The following is a 16038-nucleotide window of genomic DNA, read 5'->3' on the forward strand; positions in this document are numbered from 1 at the left end:
TGAGGGGCTCCTCCTTGACAGAGAGTGCTGGAGTAAAAGAACTTTGTCTGTTCTATTTCTACACTATTTCTACTGAGGTCCCCAGCACTAGAACTGCTCAGAGCTGGGAGTGCCTCGTGGGCCCCCATGGCTCTGCTCCCCCACCCCCACATTCCCCAGCCGGAGGTGTTTCCACCTCCCCTCCCATTCAGGGCACTGCGGTGGGAAGGTGCCCACAGGAGCAGACTGTGCTTCTGCTCCTCCAGGCCATTAAGCTTTGCATCTCTTCCCTAGAAAATAGGATAGGAGAGCAAAAGCTGTGCACTGACTGAATTGTGGTTTGGGATTTTTGGATTCTTTGTTTGGTTGGTTCAGTAAGATACACATCAAAATATTAATAACAAGAAATGTCATGTTAGCCTACTGAGCCTCTGAGTGTTGCTTGTCCTTTTCCCAATTTTATGATATTTCTATCCATCTCTTTGGGGGTGGGGGGAAGAGAAATAAAAACAGCTGGCTTTGTCCTATGGGTTCTCCCCTCCAAGTATATGTCTTCTCTCTCCAGTTAGACTGGGGGCACCCTGAGAGCAAGATTGATTGCTGATCCCTTTAATGAATGCAGCATCCAGTTATTAAAAAAATTGCTGCAGTCACTAAAACTCACTTACAGGGCAGCATAGCCACCAAAAAAATTGAAACTGTTTACTCAAGAGTATATGAACCTGCTTTCAGACAATAGCACCTTCATTCCTTCAAACACACTAATTGAACATCCCCTGTGTTCAGGCTCCACCTAAACTGATTCTTATACCCCCACCTCCTCCAAAATGATCTTGGCTAGAATTAACCAGCTTGCCACCCCCTCTAGATTATACCTCAGTCTTCCCTGTTTTTCCAGAATTTTCCCAATCATTTGATTCAAGATGTTGGAGTCCCTTTGGGGAGTCATTTTTCCTTGTCTCCCTCATCCAGCCAGCTGTCAGGTTCTGCCAATTCTTCTTGCCTTGTCAATTCTTCTATCCTGCCACTATGTTTTAGGATGATGCAAAACTGGTTCTGAGAGAAAACAGATCCATGAGCATTTTCAGTGACCTAGAAGGGAATCAGATAGAAGAAAGGGATGGAGACAAGACTGAAGTAGGTTAATCTATGCAGTAGTCCCTCCCTAGGCCCAGAGAGGTATACCTATTCAGGAGCAGTGAAAGAGGCTGCTAGATCAAAGAATGGGGTAAAGTGGGGCACCTTGAGATCCCTGAGCATGGATTATGTTTCCCAAACTATTAATTGGTAACTGACAAATATTGATTTTTTAAAAAATGCCTCAGTTACAATCTGTAGCTAGTTAGAAGAGTATGTGGGCTATTTTGCAGTTGGGCCATGATTCCACTCCTGCTAAGGGAGAGACAGAGAAGAAGGCAGAGACAGGACAGGAGTTATAAATCATCACCTCTCACAGTCACCCAGTCTATATGTTAAGCATTTTCCCTGTATCAGGCATTTGCTTGGTACTCAGGTTGTAAGAATAAATCTGCCCTCTTGGAACTTACAGGTGAGGAGTAGGGGGAATAAGAGACAGACATTAAACAATTCTTCAATACATAATGACGAGCTATGATAAATGCTCTGAGGAAAAGGTACAGGGTGGAGGGTATGGGGGTGGGGTGGGAGAGTGCCAGTCTGTGGCAGGGGAATCCCACCTGCCAGCGTCAGGTCACCCTCAGCCCTTTCCTGAACCTCTCCCACAAGTGCCCCCTCACTCTGGCTCAGGAAGAGAAATTTACTCCACTGCCCCCTCCCACCCCTGGACAGACTAACTAAGACCTTCTCTTACTCTGGAGTCTCTCAGATCAGATCCAGCAAATCTGGATGTGTACTTTAAACCAACCAGGTCCCCATCTGCCACCAGCTGTCAAAAGCTGGAGTCATTGAAAAAGAGAAATGACATGCACCATCCCCCTTTCTTCAGCTGCCTCCCCCCTGCAGGCCCTCAGCAGCCTCCACTTATGACTGTTACAAAGAGAAACAGTTATAAACACCTGAGGTTTCAGAACCACTCTCCTGTTATGGGCTGAATTGTGTCCGCCACCCCCAAATCATCTGTTGAGTCCTGACCCCAAGTATGGCTTCCCTGGTGGCTCAGTGATAAAGAATCTGTCTACCAATGCAGGAGATGCAGCTTCAGTCCTGGGTTGGGAAGATCCCCTGGAGAAGGAAATGGCATCTCAATGGAAATCCCATGAACAGAGGAGCCCAGCAAGCTACAGTCCATGGGGTCACCAAGAGCCAGGCACAACTTAGCGACTAAACAACAAAACCACAGTATGTAGAATGTGAGGTGCGCTGTGTTTGGAGATAAGGCCTTCGGAAGGAAAAGGAAGGTAAAATGAGATCAAGTGGGTGGACCCTAATCCAATATGACTGGTCTCCCTACAAGAAAAGATGAGGGTGCAAACCAAGGAGAAAAACAACCCTGCAGACAGCTTGATCTGGGCCTCTAGCCTCCAGAACCGTGAGAAAATAAACACCTGTTGTTGCAGCCACCCAGCCCACAGTGTTTTCGTATGCTGCCCCTAGCTCCTCAATTCAGGGAGGAGGCTGGACAGGGTGTGGGCGCCGCCCTCGGGTGCAGGGCTCCCCATCCCTGCCCAGCTGGTTTCTCTACCTTTGTTTTTTTCCCCCCTGCTGTGTATATAGATTATTCTTCCTGAACACACCTCAGATCCAATTTCCCCACACAGAACCTTCAGCTGCCCAGCTCCCCCTACCCAGCAGGGTCTGAGCAAACAGCCTGGTTCTGTACCTGGAGCCCTGTGGATTAGGATCTAAGTCAGTGTTTCTCAAACATTAAAATGTTGATTCCTGGGCTCTTTCATCCCAATATCTCTGGGGTGGGGCTCAAAAATTTATATGTCTAGATCTTCCAGACCCAGGGATTGAACCTGAGTCTCCTGCCTTGCAAGCAGATTCTTTGCCATCTGAGCCACCATGGAAGCCCAATAAGTTCCCAGGAGGTACTGATGCAGCCTCTTTCCCCGGGACCCCCCAAGGACTCACCCATCAGAGCAGCTGCTTCCTTTCCCCTCCCCACCCCGGGCCCTTGAGCCTTTGCCCAGCTTTGTCCTGCCAGGAATTCTCTGCTGCCAAATGGACACGGTGGTCAGATCCTGGGGCTTCCCAACTCAGGATAAAGTTGAGAGGTTGTGCTGCTTTTTAAAGGAAAGGGCTTATTGGAATTTGAACCAGAACTGGAATGGTTTCAGTCCCAAGGATCATTTGCTGTTGTTGTTCAGTTGCTAAGTCGTGTTTGACTTCGCGACCCGGTGGACTGTAGCCCACCAGGCTCCTCTGTCCATGGGATTCTCCAGGCAAAAATACTGGAGTGGGTTGCTATTTCCTTCTCCACCAAAGGAGAATAGGGTAGCTTAAAAAAAAAAAAACACAGAAATCTAGACCCACTCCCAGATACAGACCTCCCTTCAAGACAGGAGACACGCTACTGTGATCACCTTTTCTATATGTAAATGATCAAAAGGAGCCCCAGCGAGGGTAAGTGACTTGTCCTGGGAAACAGCACGTTATAGCAGAGGCTGAGCAAGAACCCAGGTCTCCTTTGGTGTAGTTATGTGCTCCCCTCTGCTCACCTGCCTTTTCCGAGCCAAAGAGGGTCTCCTCTCACCCTGCCTGTTCTTACCTCTCCCCATCCCACATACTTGTGACCCAGCTGGGCCCTGGCATTTCCAGCCATTGTGAAATGGAGCCTCAAAGGACTATAAAACTTGCCAAAAGGAGAAGAGTGGGGAAAGCGGCAGAAAAGGAGGGAGAGGTGGAAACCTTTTGTTGGGGGAGGGAAAGGGAAGCCCCCCATTGGTGTCCAGGAAGTTGGGGGCGGGGCTTCTCCTGGGACCTGCCCACATGTACCACCAACTCTGCCTCTGACCCCTGGAGGGCTCCGGCTGCCGCCCCGGAAACCACAACCCCCTGCTGGCCTCAAAGGAGCCAGCTTCTGGCTTCCCTCTGCAACAGGCTGCGTGCTTCAGACCCTGAGGATTAGTTACTGCAAGCTTCGCACCCCTCGACCTGGACTTCTGCTGACACCCAGTCCAGCCGGTGGGGCTGGAGCTGGTGTGGGGCACTGGGGGTAGACAGCGGACCCTGCCTGGTGCAGGTGAGACTGACAGCTGGGAGAGCTGCCCCAGGCACCCCACGCCACCCCCATGGCACCTGGAGAGAAACTGGACCCGCTTCCTGACACTTTCATCCTGCAGCCGCCAGTCTTCCAGCCGGTGAGCAGCCGCTCAGGTCTGGAACCTCCTGGGTCTCAGGGCTCCCCCTTCCAGCTGGGCCCGGTCTCCCAGGTTGGCAGGGGGCTGAAGAGGCCTTGAGTCATGGACCCTGCTTCCCCAGCCCCTGCCCATGGCTCTTGGAAGGCCCTCCTGAGCTTAGAGTGACTGACAGCTCATTCCCACTCGTCAATGAGCTCATGGGGTGATTGCATTTTAAAAACAGTAGAGCCTGAAGACAGTGCTGTCTCCTATTCCACAGTGGGTGGCTAAGAGGGCCTGGGCGGGGAGTGCGTAGTATCGCTGGGGGACCCTGATCACTGAGGAAGAACAGTCTCATCTCCAGCCTGCGAGTCGGGTCAGAACCTCCCAGTCAGACACAGGGTTGGGGTTTCCTGGACTCCTCCTTTGGCCCAGTGCCCTGCAGATTTCCTGAAGCCTGACAGTGCATTACAGAAGATCAAACTCCCAGGAGACCCACCCTCCCACTAATGAGCACTAATTATCACTTTCTCTTTACTTGGTCCTCTCCTCTCAGGAGAACAGCTTCAGCTCAGTTAATTACAGGCCAGGCCCAGAGCTTGGGAAGTGGGAGGGACTGACATGCTGAGCCCAGCTAAGCTGTGGGTGCTCTGATAGCTGGGGCCTCCTGATCCTCCCCAGGTGAGAGGGGCCCCTTGCTTTGCAAGCTGCAAGCTCCCACCTGGAGTGCAGAGCTGTCGGGTCTCAGCTCTTCTTGGCAGTTTGGGCTTCTGAAAGCTGCCGGGAGTTGGAGAACACTGGGTAAGGGCCCATCTGGTGACACTGCCCAGTGTGTACCTGGGCAAGTTCACGTTTATTCTGCAGACACCTCTTTAGAGCCCACTCTGTGCCAGGCCAGGCCCTGAGCCTGTAGAAGCTAAAGACAGGACTTTGGCTTTGAGGGGCTTGTGCCTCCCAGCCAGAGGGCTCCGTCTAAGCCAGTCGGCCAAGGGCCAAACTAGCCACGGCAGCAGAGAGCACAGTGAGGGAAGGGATAATTCAGGCACCAAAATGGATGACGCTTGGAGAAGCAATCAGAGCCTGGGAAGTCAAGTCAGATTTCACAAGGTGGAGGGGGCGCTGAGGAAACAGTCCCAGAAAGGGCCAGAAGCGGTAAGAGTATGCGTCGTCTTTTAGGAATACCAGGGGGAAAGGTGAGCTGAGCAGGCAGACTGAGTCATTATCAGGCATCCAAGCCAGGATCTGTGCTCAGATCCCAACTTGTCCATCCCTCTGCCTCCCGGTTCCCAGGCTCTGGCCTATAAACAGTCCTCGGGGAGCCTGGACACTCACTGAAATGGAGCCCTGAAGGACACCCATTGGAGGCCAGGGTGGCAGCCAGGGGACTGTAAACCTCAGTGGGGTCACTACTGTGCCCTAGGAGCTGAGAGAGGGGCTGGGCTGGTGCTCCAAGGGGGCAATGGGGCTGGATCTGGCTTCCCCTGTGCTGTGTGGCCTGGGTGTTGTGAAGAAAGGAGAGTAGGCGAAAGAGAACATTTCAGAGAAAACTTATTTTTCCCCATCAAGACATTTTCTGTTTGGGGTGGGACAGTTATCTTGTTCCTCTTCCCTCCTCATCCCACCCCCAACACAGGGGTCCCTAGGCCCTTTCTCCAACCTGGTATGGATGAGTTTCTTCTTTGTTCAGGTGATTCCTTTTGTCACAACAATTTTTGGTGGCCTGCGAGCAGGCAAGATGGTCATGCTCCAGGGAGCGGTCCCTCTAAATGCACACAGGTAAGGGGAGTGCTCCATGGGGCTTCTTCTCTGCCTTCAGGGTCTCTGGGAGTCTCTGACCAGAGGTGCCCTTTGAGAGCCTCACCTCCCCCCAGGTTCCAGGTGGACTTCCAGTGCGGCTGCAGCCTGCACCCCCGGCCAGATATCGCCATCCACTTCAACCCTCGCTTCCACACCACCAAACCCCACGTCATCTGCAACTCCCTGTACCGTGGGCGCTGGCAAGTTGAGGCCCGGTGGCCCCACGTGGCCCTGCAGAGAGGGGCCAGCTTCCTCATCCTCTTTCTTTTTGGAAATGAGGAGATGAAGGTGAGCGGGAGGGGACACCAGGGCTTCCCAGGTGGTGTTCGTGGTAAAGAACCTGTCTGCCAATGCAGGAGATGCAAGAGACGATCCCTGGGTCGGGAAGATCCCCTGGAGGACATGGCGACCCACTCCAGTATTCTTGCCTGGAGAATTCCATAGACAGGGGAGCCTGGAGGGCTACAGTCCATAGGGTCGCAAAGAGTCAGACACGAATGAAGCGACTTAGCACGCACAGGAGGGGACATCATGGGGTCTAGAACTTGTGTCCTTCTGCTTCCCTTTCCTTCAGCTGCTCTCCTTGTCACTGTGTTAAGGGGTATTTGGAAGGATGGAGCACAGAGTCCAGTACTCAGAGAACCAATGAGCTGCCATGCCTGGTTCCAAGCTGCCCTGGGCTCACCTGGCCCGGTACACATGGTGGTATTCAGCAGACGCCATGGTGCTGCTGCTGTCACAGGGGGCGTCTAGAGAGCGCTGCAGATGCCGGGCGGGTGCTGTTCTCAGCTCACTGACTCCTCACAACAACCCATGAGGAAGGAACTGTCATTCTCCCCATCATACAGAAGAGTGGGGACGGAAGGGAGAGAGAAACCTGGCCTCAAGGCTTTCACTGCTGATGCGAACTCCTGCCAGAAGGATCTTCAGACTTCTCCAGGGCAGAGGGAGCTGGTGCCAGCCAGCACTGCAGGGAGGGACAGGGGTCCCAGAGCCCCTGAGGCCCCTCACCTGTGGATGGGGCAGGCGGAGGGCTGCTGCGGCTGCTGGAAGGTCAGCTGAAAGACTAAAGTGGGGCAATGTGGTGTGTCAGGGGCCAGGCGGGGCATTGAAGGTGCTCTGCCTGCCAGTTCCACAACTTTGGGGAGGCTACTTAAGTTCCCCCAAGCCTTGGGCACCTGTCTTTATTATTTTTTTATTTTATTTTTTAACTTTACAATATTGTATTGGTTTTGCCATATATCAACATGAATCCGCCACAGGTATACACATGTTCCCCATCCTGAACCCTCCTCCCTCCTTCCTCCCTGTACCATCCCTCTGGGTCGTCCCAGTGCACCAGCCCCAAGCCTGTCTTTAAAACATACTTGCCTCCTAGAGTTGGTGTGAAGTTAAAAGAGGAAAATTCCAGTAAGAGACTCAATGGATGTCTGGCACGTCAGTGTGGTCTCAGCCTCGTCTGTCTCTCCAGGTGAGTGTAAATGGACAGCACTTCCTCCACTACTGCTACCGGCTCCCGCTGTCTCGGGTAGACACCCTGGGCATATTTGGCGACATCTCGGTGACAGCCGTTGGATTCCTGAACATCAACGTAAGTTCCTCTGGGGCCAAGGCCTGGGTGGCAGCAGTCTCTGACTTCCCCTGATGCCTGGACAAGCCTGGGACCCCCTTCCATCCCAGACAAGTCCTGACACCAATTATAGCCAAGGTGGAGGGCATCCATCCAGGTGTTGGACATGGCAGGGGTGAGGGAGGAGCTGACCACAGAAGAGGAGCCCAAGAGCCTGGGGCAGAAGTCTATCCTGGACGTGAAAGTGAAAGTCGCTCAGTTGTGTCTGACTGTTTGTGACCCCATGGACTGTAGTCTGCCAGGCTGTTCGGCCCATGGAATTCTCCAGGCAAGAAAACTGGAGTGGGAAACTGTTCCTTTATCAAGGGATCTTCCCAACCCAGGAATCAAACCCAGGTCTTGCACATTGCAGGCAGGTTCTTTACCATCTGAGCCACCAGGGAAACCCATGAATACTGGAATGGAGAGCCTATCCATTCTCCAGGGGATCTTCCTGACCCAGGAATCAAACCAGGGTCCCTTGCATTGCAGGCAGATTCTTTACCAACTGAGCTGCCAGCTGAGCTATCCTGGGTGTGGAGTCTGGTCAATGTGGAGCAGTGGCCAGAAAGCAAATGACTTGGAGTCTTGGAGCTGTGGACCCAAACATAGCACTGGCTGTATCATTCCCAGCTGAGGAGCTAATTTAAAAGTGCAGATTTCTGGAACCCACCACCAGAGATTCTGATTTAGTAAGTCAGAGGTAGGGCCCAGGAATCAGCATGATCAAATGCCAGGTTTGAGAAGCCCTGACAAGGCCTCTGGGGAGAGGAGGAGCTACCAAGGCCACAGCTGGCCTCTGCCCTCCTTCCCAGGCACAGCAGGGCAGGCAGGAGGCAAATCAAAACTCTAGACTTGCAGTGGTCCTGAATCCTGCCTGTTGCTTTTTCTCTCTCCCAACAGCCATTTGTGGAGGGTGGCAGCGAGTATCCGGTTGGACACGTGAGTCTTGGGAGCTGGGTTAGCCTTCGCTGTCCCAGCCGTCCCAGCTGAGCCGGTTCCCCTCCCTCTGACCCCAGTGGGACCTGCCACTCGCTGGACTGATGCTCACATTGCACAAGGCCCAGCTGCCCCCTCCCTCACTGTGCAGTCACCATGGTTACAGCTGGCCCTGCCTCAGTCCATGGGAGCCTGGATTTGCCTCTCCCTGGTGCCAGGGCCAGCTAGGGAGGACAGATGGGGTGGGCTGACTTCCTGGAGTGGGCAGGGCCCAGCCTTTCTACCAGATCCATCTCAGATGGAGCTTCAGCAACCCTGCAAGGTAGCAGGTTGGCTTGCAGGGCAGAAGGGAGATGAGACCCAGGGACTTGCCCAGAGTCACACAGTGAGTGAATGACAGACCCTGCATCCAGTTCTTCCTCATTATTCCGGAGCCGGTGTCCACCTGAATTCAAGAGGGCCCCACTGGAGGGCCAATCATTTTCCCGTATTATCTCTGAGAGAAGTAAACCCCCAGTATCCCCAACTTTTAAGGATCCCTTTCGTTAAGCGAGCACCACGTGGCCTCCATGTCCCCTCTTTCTTTCTTTGACAGCCCTTCCTGCTGAGGAGCCCGGGGCTGGTGAGTGACCTCTGCTCTTGCGTCTGGTGGAGGGACAGTCCCTCACCTGCTCTATCAGGGCTGGGAGGGCGCCCCACCTGGTGGGAAATGGCCCCCAGCACCAGGATTTGCCCTTGAATTGCAAGTTGTGGGTGAACGGGCAACTTCAGGCTGAAGCTCCAGCTTCATTTTACCTATTCTCCATTTATTCTGCACACAATTTTCTGATAGTCATCCCTGCTAGGCCAAGCACCAGGCTGTAGGGTGGAGGTACATATCAGTTCCACCTCTCCAGCTGCATACAGGCTGGTGGGGAGGCAGACCAAGGAATGAGCCATTACCATTTGGAGCACAGCATTAGGGGCTCACAGCACGGGGGGCAGGCGAAAAGAAGGGGAGGCCAGGGAGAGCAGAGTACAGGAGGCCGGCCTGCAGTAGGTGTATAATAACTAAGCAGAGCTGTTTCCTCCTGGCTGCAGAGCAGAGGCAGAGATTTACCTGCCTCAGGGCTCCCTGGCCCCTAAGGACAGTCCAGGAAGCAGCTCCTCCGGGCAGTAGCCCTCCCCAACCCCCTCTGTGAGATCCGCCTCACCCCCACCTCTCAGTCATCTCCTGTGTTCCTTCAGGAGGTGCCCTGCTTCCATGCCCTTCCCCGGGGTCTCTGGCCTGGACAGGTCATCATAGTGCGAGGACTGGTCTTACCGGAGCCAAAGGAGTAAGTATGCAGAGTTGGGGGTAGGGGTGGGGGACAGGACGCATCTCTGTGCCAGGCACAAGCTTTAGAAGCATCACCTCTTCAATCTCCAGCACTACTGTTTAGCCCCCACCTTCCAGGTGAGGAGACAGAGGAGCAGAGAGCAGAAGTAAGTTGCCCAAGGTCACAGAGCCTGTTAAAGTCTGACCTGGGGTTGGTTCCAGGGCTCAGGTGGCTTTGTGGCACCAGCAGCTCCAATTCCAGGAGTGTCTTCCCTGCCTGGACGTGTGGTCAGGCCAGCCAGCCTCTCACCGCAGGTCCCAGCTGCAGCCTCAGGAAAGGTCCTTTAAAGACACAGGCTGGGACTTCCATGGCAGCCCAGTGGTTAGGACTCTGCACTTCCAGTGAGGGGCCATAGGTTTGCCGTCTGGTCAGGAAACTAAGATTCCCTCATGCCTCTCAGCCAAAAAAAAAAAAAAAACTAGAGAATAAAAGTGTACAACTTGAAAAATCGCAAACAGATGAGAGGAACTGATCTCCCACAGTGCCCTGGTTTAGGAAACACCGCCAGGAGACCCCAAAAAGGAGGCCCGGCGCAGGGAGGTGGGAACTTGGAGGAACTCTAGTCAAGAGGATACTGCCTGAGTTCTCCCACAGGGGGCGCTACTACTTTATTCCTCAAACCTGCAGGCTCCAGTTAAGACAAGTATCTTTCTTTTCTTTCTTTCTTTATCCTTCTTTTCTTTCCTTCTTCCTCATCATCCTTCCTTCTCTCCTTCTTTCCTTCTTTCTGGAACTGCACTGGATCTCATGACGTTCCTGGACCCGATTACCTGGGTTTGACTTCTGTTGCATGGGTGCGTGCTAAGTCGCTTCAGTTGTGTCCGATTCTGTGCGACCCTACAGGACTGTAGCCCGCCAGGCTTCTCTGTCCATGGAATTCTCCAGGCAATAATACTGGAGTGGGTCATCATTTCTTTCTCCAGGGGATCTTCCCGACCCAGGGATCAAACCCATATCTCTTATGTCTCCTGCATTGGCAGGTGGGTTCTTTACCACTGGTGCCACCTGGGAAACCCTTGACTTCTGTTGAGGACACTTCAAATCTGAGCAGCTTCACAGCAGTGACCTTTCCTTTCTGTGCCTTAGTTTCCTTGTCTGTAAAAGGGGGTAAAAATAGTGCCAGCTTTAGGGATTATGCCAGGCATATAGCAAGCGGTCCACAAATGTGGTGGAGGAGCAGGGGACTAAGGAAAATGCCATGTATTTTCCCCGGTCTATCCCCTTCTGTTTTGTTCTTTTTTAAGTCACTGACCTGATTAAACCCTTGCCCTGCATGCGCTTGACCAGGTCTGTGAATTCTAGGCAGGCTTGCAGCACAGGCCTCGGCTGCATGGGCCTCAAAAACCAGGCACTACTGGGTTGGATTCCTGGTTTTGCCTTTTATAAACTGTGGTCTTGGGCAAGCCACTCCAACCCTCTGAGCCCTGAGTTCCCCCAGTGGAAAAAAAGGAGAAAGATAACCCCACCTGAACAGGGAAGATGAAAAAGTTTCCAGTGGACGAAAGAACCCCCACTCCTTCCCAAACTTGGAGACAGGAAGCCAGATCTTAGCTCAGAGTCACATGGTTATTAGCAGTTGACACACAGATCATTTTACTGCTCTCTCTCAAGAGCCATGAATTCACGTGTCCTCAGAGGCCAGGCAGGTCACATAAACAGTGAGGCACCAGGTTGGGAATGTGGTGAAGTGGAAAGAATATTTCTATAGATCTTCTGATGCCAGATCTTCTGAATTTCTTTTTAAAAAAGAAGCCAAAATTTTCGAAAACTTTCTCAGTTTTTGAAAATGGTAATACTTTAAAGTTGAACAATACTGGGGATCAGCCAGAACATTTCTATAGGTTAGGTCAGCCCTGGGCCACCTCAAGGCTTAGAACAGCTGCTGCTGCTGCTAAGTCGCTTCAGTCGTGTCCGACTCTGTGCAACCCCATAGACGGCAGCCCACTAGGCTCCCCCATCCCTGGGATTCTCCAGGCAAGAACACTGGAGTGGGTTGCCATTTCCTTCTCCAATGCATGAAAGTGAAAAGTGAAAGTGAAGTCGCTCAGTCGTTTCCGACTCTCAGTGACCCCGTGGACTGCAGCCTACCAGGCTCATCCGTCCATGGGGTTGTCCAGGCAAGAGTACTGGAGTGGGGTGCCATTGCCTTCTCCGCTTAGCACAGCACCTGGTGTTTATTTAGCAAGCCCACAAGCACCTTCTCCCACCCATTCCTACAGTTTCACGCTCAGTCTGCGAGACGAGGCCGCCCACGTTCCAGTGACGCTCAGGGCGTCCTTTGCAGACAGAACTCTGGCCTGGGTCTCCCGCTGGGGCCGGAAGAAGCTGATCTTGGCCCCCTTCCTCTTCTACCCCCAGCGATTCTTTGAGGTGGGTCAGAATCCAGATCCCTGGTCCCTCTGGCATGGAGCACAGAGCTACACTCCCATCCAGGGGAGTTGGGGTACGTCCAGGAGTGGGCGCGCAGTTTGTGGAGCCAGTGCCACTAGAAGAGAGGAGATCAGTGGGGCTGATCTCACACCCTGAAACACCAATTTAATTAATCAAAGTGGGCCCTGGCCTCAGCATTATTAAAAAGCCCTGCTGCGATTCATGGGGTCGCAAAGAGTCGGACACGACTGAGCGACTGATCTGATCTGATCTGATATGGTCTGAATGACTCCAATGTGCAGCTGAGGTTGAGACCACTTCTCCAGGGGAAGCAACCCCTGTTACAGGTGGTGAAATGGAGGCCAAGTCCTGGGCAGATCCTTGTGGAAGGGCTGACGACAACCTGGGCCCCTCCATCATCCCGTCTTTTTCACCACTGGGTGCCCAATGGGTTTATTCCTTGTGTCCTTTGATGGAAGGAGAAGCCACTGGGTGGGGCATCAGGCAGGCAAGGGAGGGTCTTGCTGCAGGCAAGGGAAGCCTGCAGCAGCCCATGCCCTTCTGTACCAGGTGCTGCTCCTGTGCCAAGAGGGAGGCCTGAAGCTGGCGCTCAACGGGCAGGGCGTGGGGGCCACCAGCCTGGGCCAGCAAGTGCTGGAGCAGCTACGGGAGCTGCGAATCAGTGGTAGCGTCCAGCTCTACTGTGTCCACTACTGAGGAGGGAGCCAGAGGGCCCAGCCAGAGAAGAGGACCTGCCTATACCAAGGGCCCCACCAGCTGATCCCACTCTCCTCCCCTTGTTAAAAATGTCCCCACGATGTCAGGCCTGGCTCACCTCCGGAACCAGGAGCCTGAGTCTGCAGATGCTTTGGGCCCCACAGCAGAAGGTGGGCACGAGAATGTGAAGGCTCCAGAAACTCTGCAGCTCCCTCTTCTGAGAGCCTGGGATTTGGCTCTGCCATCTTTCAAGGGCCTCTAAAAGGAGGTAGACACTCCAAATAAAGCCTAGCAAAGGTACTAATGAAGGTACCCCAAAATACAGCAGCTTTGAAAATTGAGATGTTTATTTCCTTCTCACACAAACAGAAAATGGTTCAGGTCAGTGGGTAACTCTGCTCCCTGTGGACCTTCTGGCTCATCCCACCAACCCCAGAGAGTCAGCATCACCTGCATGGCTGAAGCATGGTCACCACTGTATCTAGGTTTCAACCACCGAGAAGGCAAATAGAGAATACGGACAAGGCCCACCTGATGTCGTAAGCCCAGGCCTGGGATTGGCACACGCTATTTGCACTCACATCTCATCAGCAAATACTCAGTCACATGACCACACTGTCTACAAGGGAGGCTGGAAATGTTCTCTGTGAGATGACCATGTGCCTGGTCACAGGTCCACAACTGTGATTCCTGGGATATTTGGTATTATTTGTATGATCTTATTTTGTGTTTTCTACTTACTGTTGCTATTTTGTCCTTATATTTTCAGCTTTCATACTTACTATTGGATTGATGAAGTCTCCTTTATCACCCTCCCATTTTTTTTCTTAAGCTAATTTGGAAGTTATGAATTCCATTTTATGGCAATGGCACCCCACTCCAGTACTCTTGCCCGGAAAATCCCATGGACGAAGAAGCCTGGTAGGCTGCAGTCCATGGGGTCACTAAGAGTCAGACACGACTGAGCGACTTCACTTTCACTTTTCACTTTTCACTTCATGCATTGGAGAAGGAAATGGCAACCCACTCCAGTGTTCTTGCCTGGAGAATCCCAGGGACGGGGGAGCCTGGTGGGCTGCCGTCTATGGGGTCGCACAGCGTCAGACACGACTGAAGCGATTTAGCAGCTGCAGCAGCAGTGGTTATCCATACTTTTTATTTTTTAATTAACATGTAACATTGACTTTCCAAGATGGGTAAAATTCTAGATTTGCATGATGACCACCAATACAATCAGGATATATAACTCCATCATTCCAAAAAATTCCTTGGTGTTGCTTCTGTGTAATCATACCTTCTCCACCCCCTCCCTTAACCCCCAGCAACTCACTGATCTGCTCTCCATTACTGTATTTTGCATTTTAAGAATGTCCTATAAATGGAATCCGGTAGGATGTGAACCTTTGAAACTGGTTTGTTTCAATCAGCAGTACCTTTGGGTACTGATCTAAGTTGCTGTGTGGTGACACTGAGCCATTTCTATTTATTATTAACACTCAGTATGATTCTATTGTACTGCAATATATCTGTTGACCCAGTGAAGAACATTTGAGTGGCTTTCAGTTTTTGACAATTATTAATAGAGCTGCTAAAAACATTTGTATACAAGTCTTTGTATGAATGTAACTTTTCATTTCTCTTGGTTTAATACTTACCAGTGGGCTTGATAGATTATGTGGTAAATGCATGTTTAATTTTATAAGAAACTATCAAACTATTTTCCAGAGTTATTTCAGAGTAGCTTTGGGAATTTCACATTTCCACAAGCAATCTATTAAATTTCCAGTTGTTCTGCATGCTCATCAATACTTGTTATTGTCAGGATTTTTTATGTTAGCCATTCTTGATGTATAGAGGTATCTCATTGTGGCATTAATTTGTATTTCCCTAGCAGCTAAAGATGTTGAGCATCTTTTCATGTGCTAATTTTCCATCTGTGTATTCTCTCAGAAGTGCTGTACCCTTTTCTATTTTCTGGAATTTTGTAAAAACTGGGACTGTTTCTTTAAACTGTTCATGAAATTTGCTGGGGAAGCTATCTAGACCTGGATATTTCCATTTGCAAGATTTTATAATTAAAAATTCAATTCCTTTAATAGGACATAGAAATAGACTGTGTATCTATTTTATCTTAGGTTGGTTTTGTTAGTTTGTGTTTTTCAAGAAATTGGTCCATTTAATCTAGATTCTATATATATGCATGACTATGCAATATTTTTTTTGCTCTTTCTGACTACTTTACTCTGTATAACAGGTTCTAGGTTCATCCACCTCACTACAACTGACTCAAATTCATTCCTTTTTATGGCTGAGTAATATTCCATTGTACATATGTACCATATCTTCTTTACCCATTCATCTATCAATGAATATCTAGGTTGCTTTCATGTCCTGGCCATTATAAATAGTGCTGCAATGAACACTGGGGTACATGTGTCTTTTTGAATTGTGGTTTTCTCAGAGCATATGCCCAGTAGTGGGATTGTTGGGTCATATGGTAATTTTATTCCTAATCTGTTAAGGAATATTCATACTGTTCTCCATAGTGGCTGTACCAATCTACATTTAATCTTAGTCATCAAATGTAATACATACATAGAGTGCATAATATGATTTTCTTATCTTTTCAATGTCTGTGGGGTCTTCAGTGAAAACCCTTCTTTCATTTCTGATATTGGTAATTTGAATCTTTTTCCCTTTTTTTCTTTGTCAGTCTCACTAGAGTTTTACCAATTTAATTGGTATTTTCAGAAAATATTTGATTTTCTGAAAATCAAAATTGATTTTCTCTACTGTTTTCTGTTTCCAACTTTATAGATTTCTGCCCTTATCTTTTTTATTTTCTTCTTTTTACTTGCTTTGGTTTATTTTGCTCTTTTTTCCTAATTTCTTCCATTGAAAGCTCAGAGTACTGATTTTAAACTTTTCTTCTTTTCTACTATAAGCATGTAAGATAATACATTTTTTCTCAGCACTTTACCTATACCACACAAATTTTGATATTTTG

The 16038-nt window shown here is 50.5% G+C and overlaps 1 protein-coding gene across 1 annotated transcript; it reads left to right on the forward strand.

Moving 5' to 3' along the window:
- Positions 1 to 3805: 3805 nt before the first annotated feature.
- LGALS12 (galectin 12) lies at positions 3806 to 15651 on the forward strand. The gene is made up of 9 exons (XM_061406727.1): positions 3806 to 4262; positions 5929 to 6017; positions 6113 to 6326; positions 7510 to 7629; positions 8551 to 8589; positions 9182 to 9208; positions 9814 to 9902; positions 12164 to 12314; positions 12885 to 15651. The coding sequence occupies exons 1-9, from the start codon at positions 4194 to 4196 to the stop codon at positions 13029 to 13031; spliced, it is 945 nt and encodes a 314-aa protein (XP_061262711.1). The 5' UTR covers positions 3806 to 4193; the 3' UTR covers positions 13032 to 15651.
- Positions 15652 to 16038: the final 387 nt, after the last annotated feature.

This window comes from Bos javanicus, chromosome 29 (genome assembly GCF_032452875.1).
Source record: "Bos javanicus breed banteng chromosome 29, ARS-OSU_banteng_1.0, whole genome shotgun sequence".
NCBI lineage: Eukaryota > Metazoa > Chordata > Mammalia > Artiodactyla > Bovidae > Bos > Bos javanicus.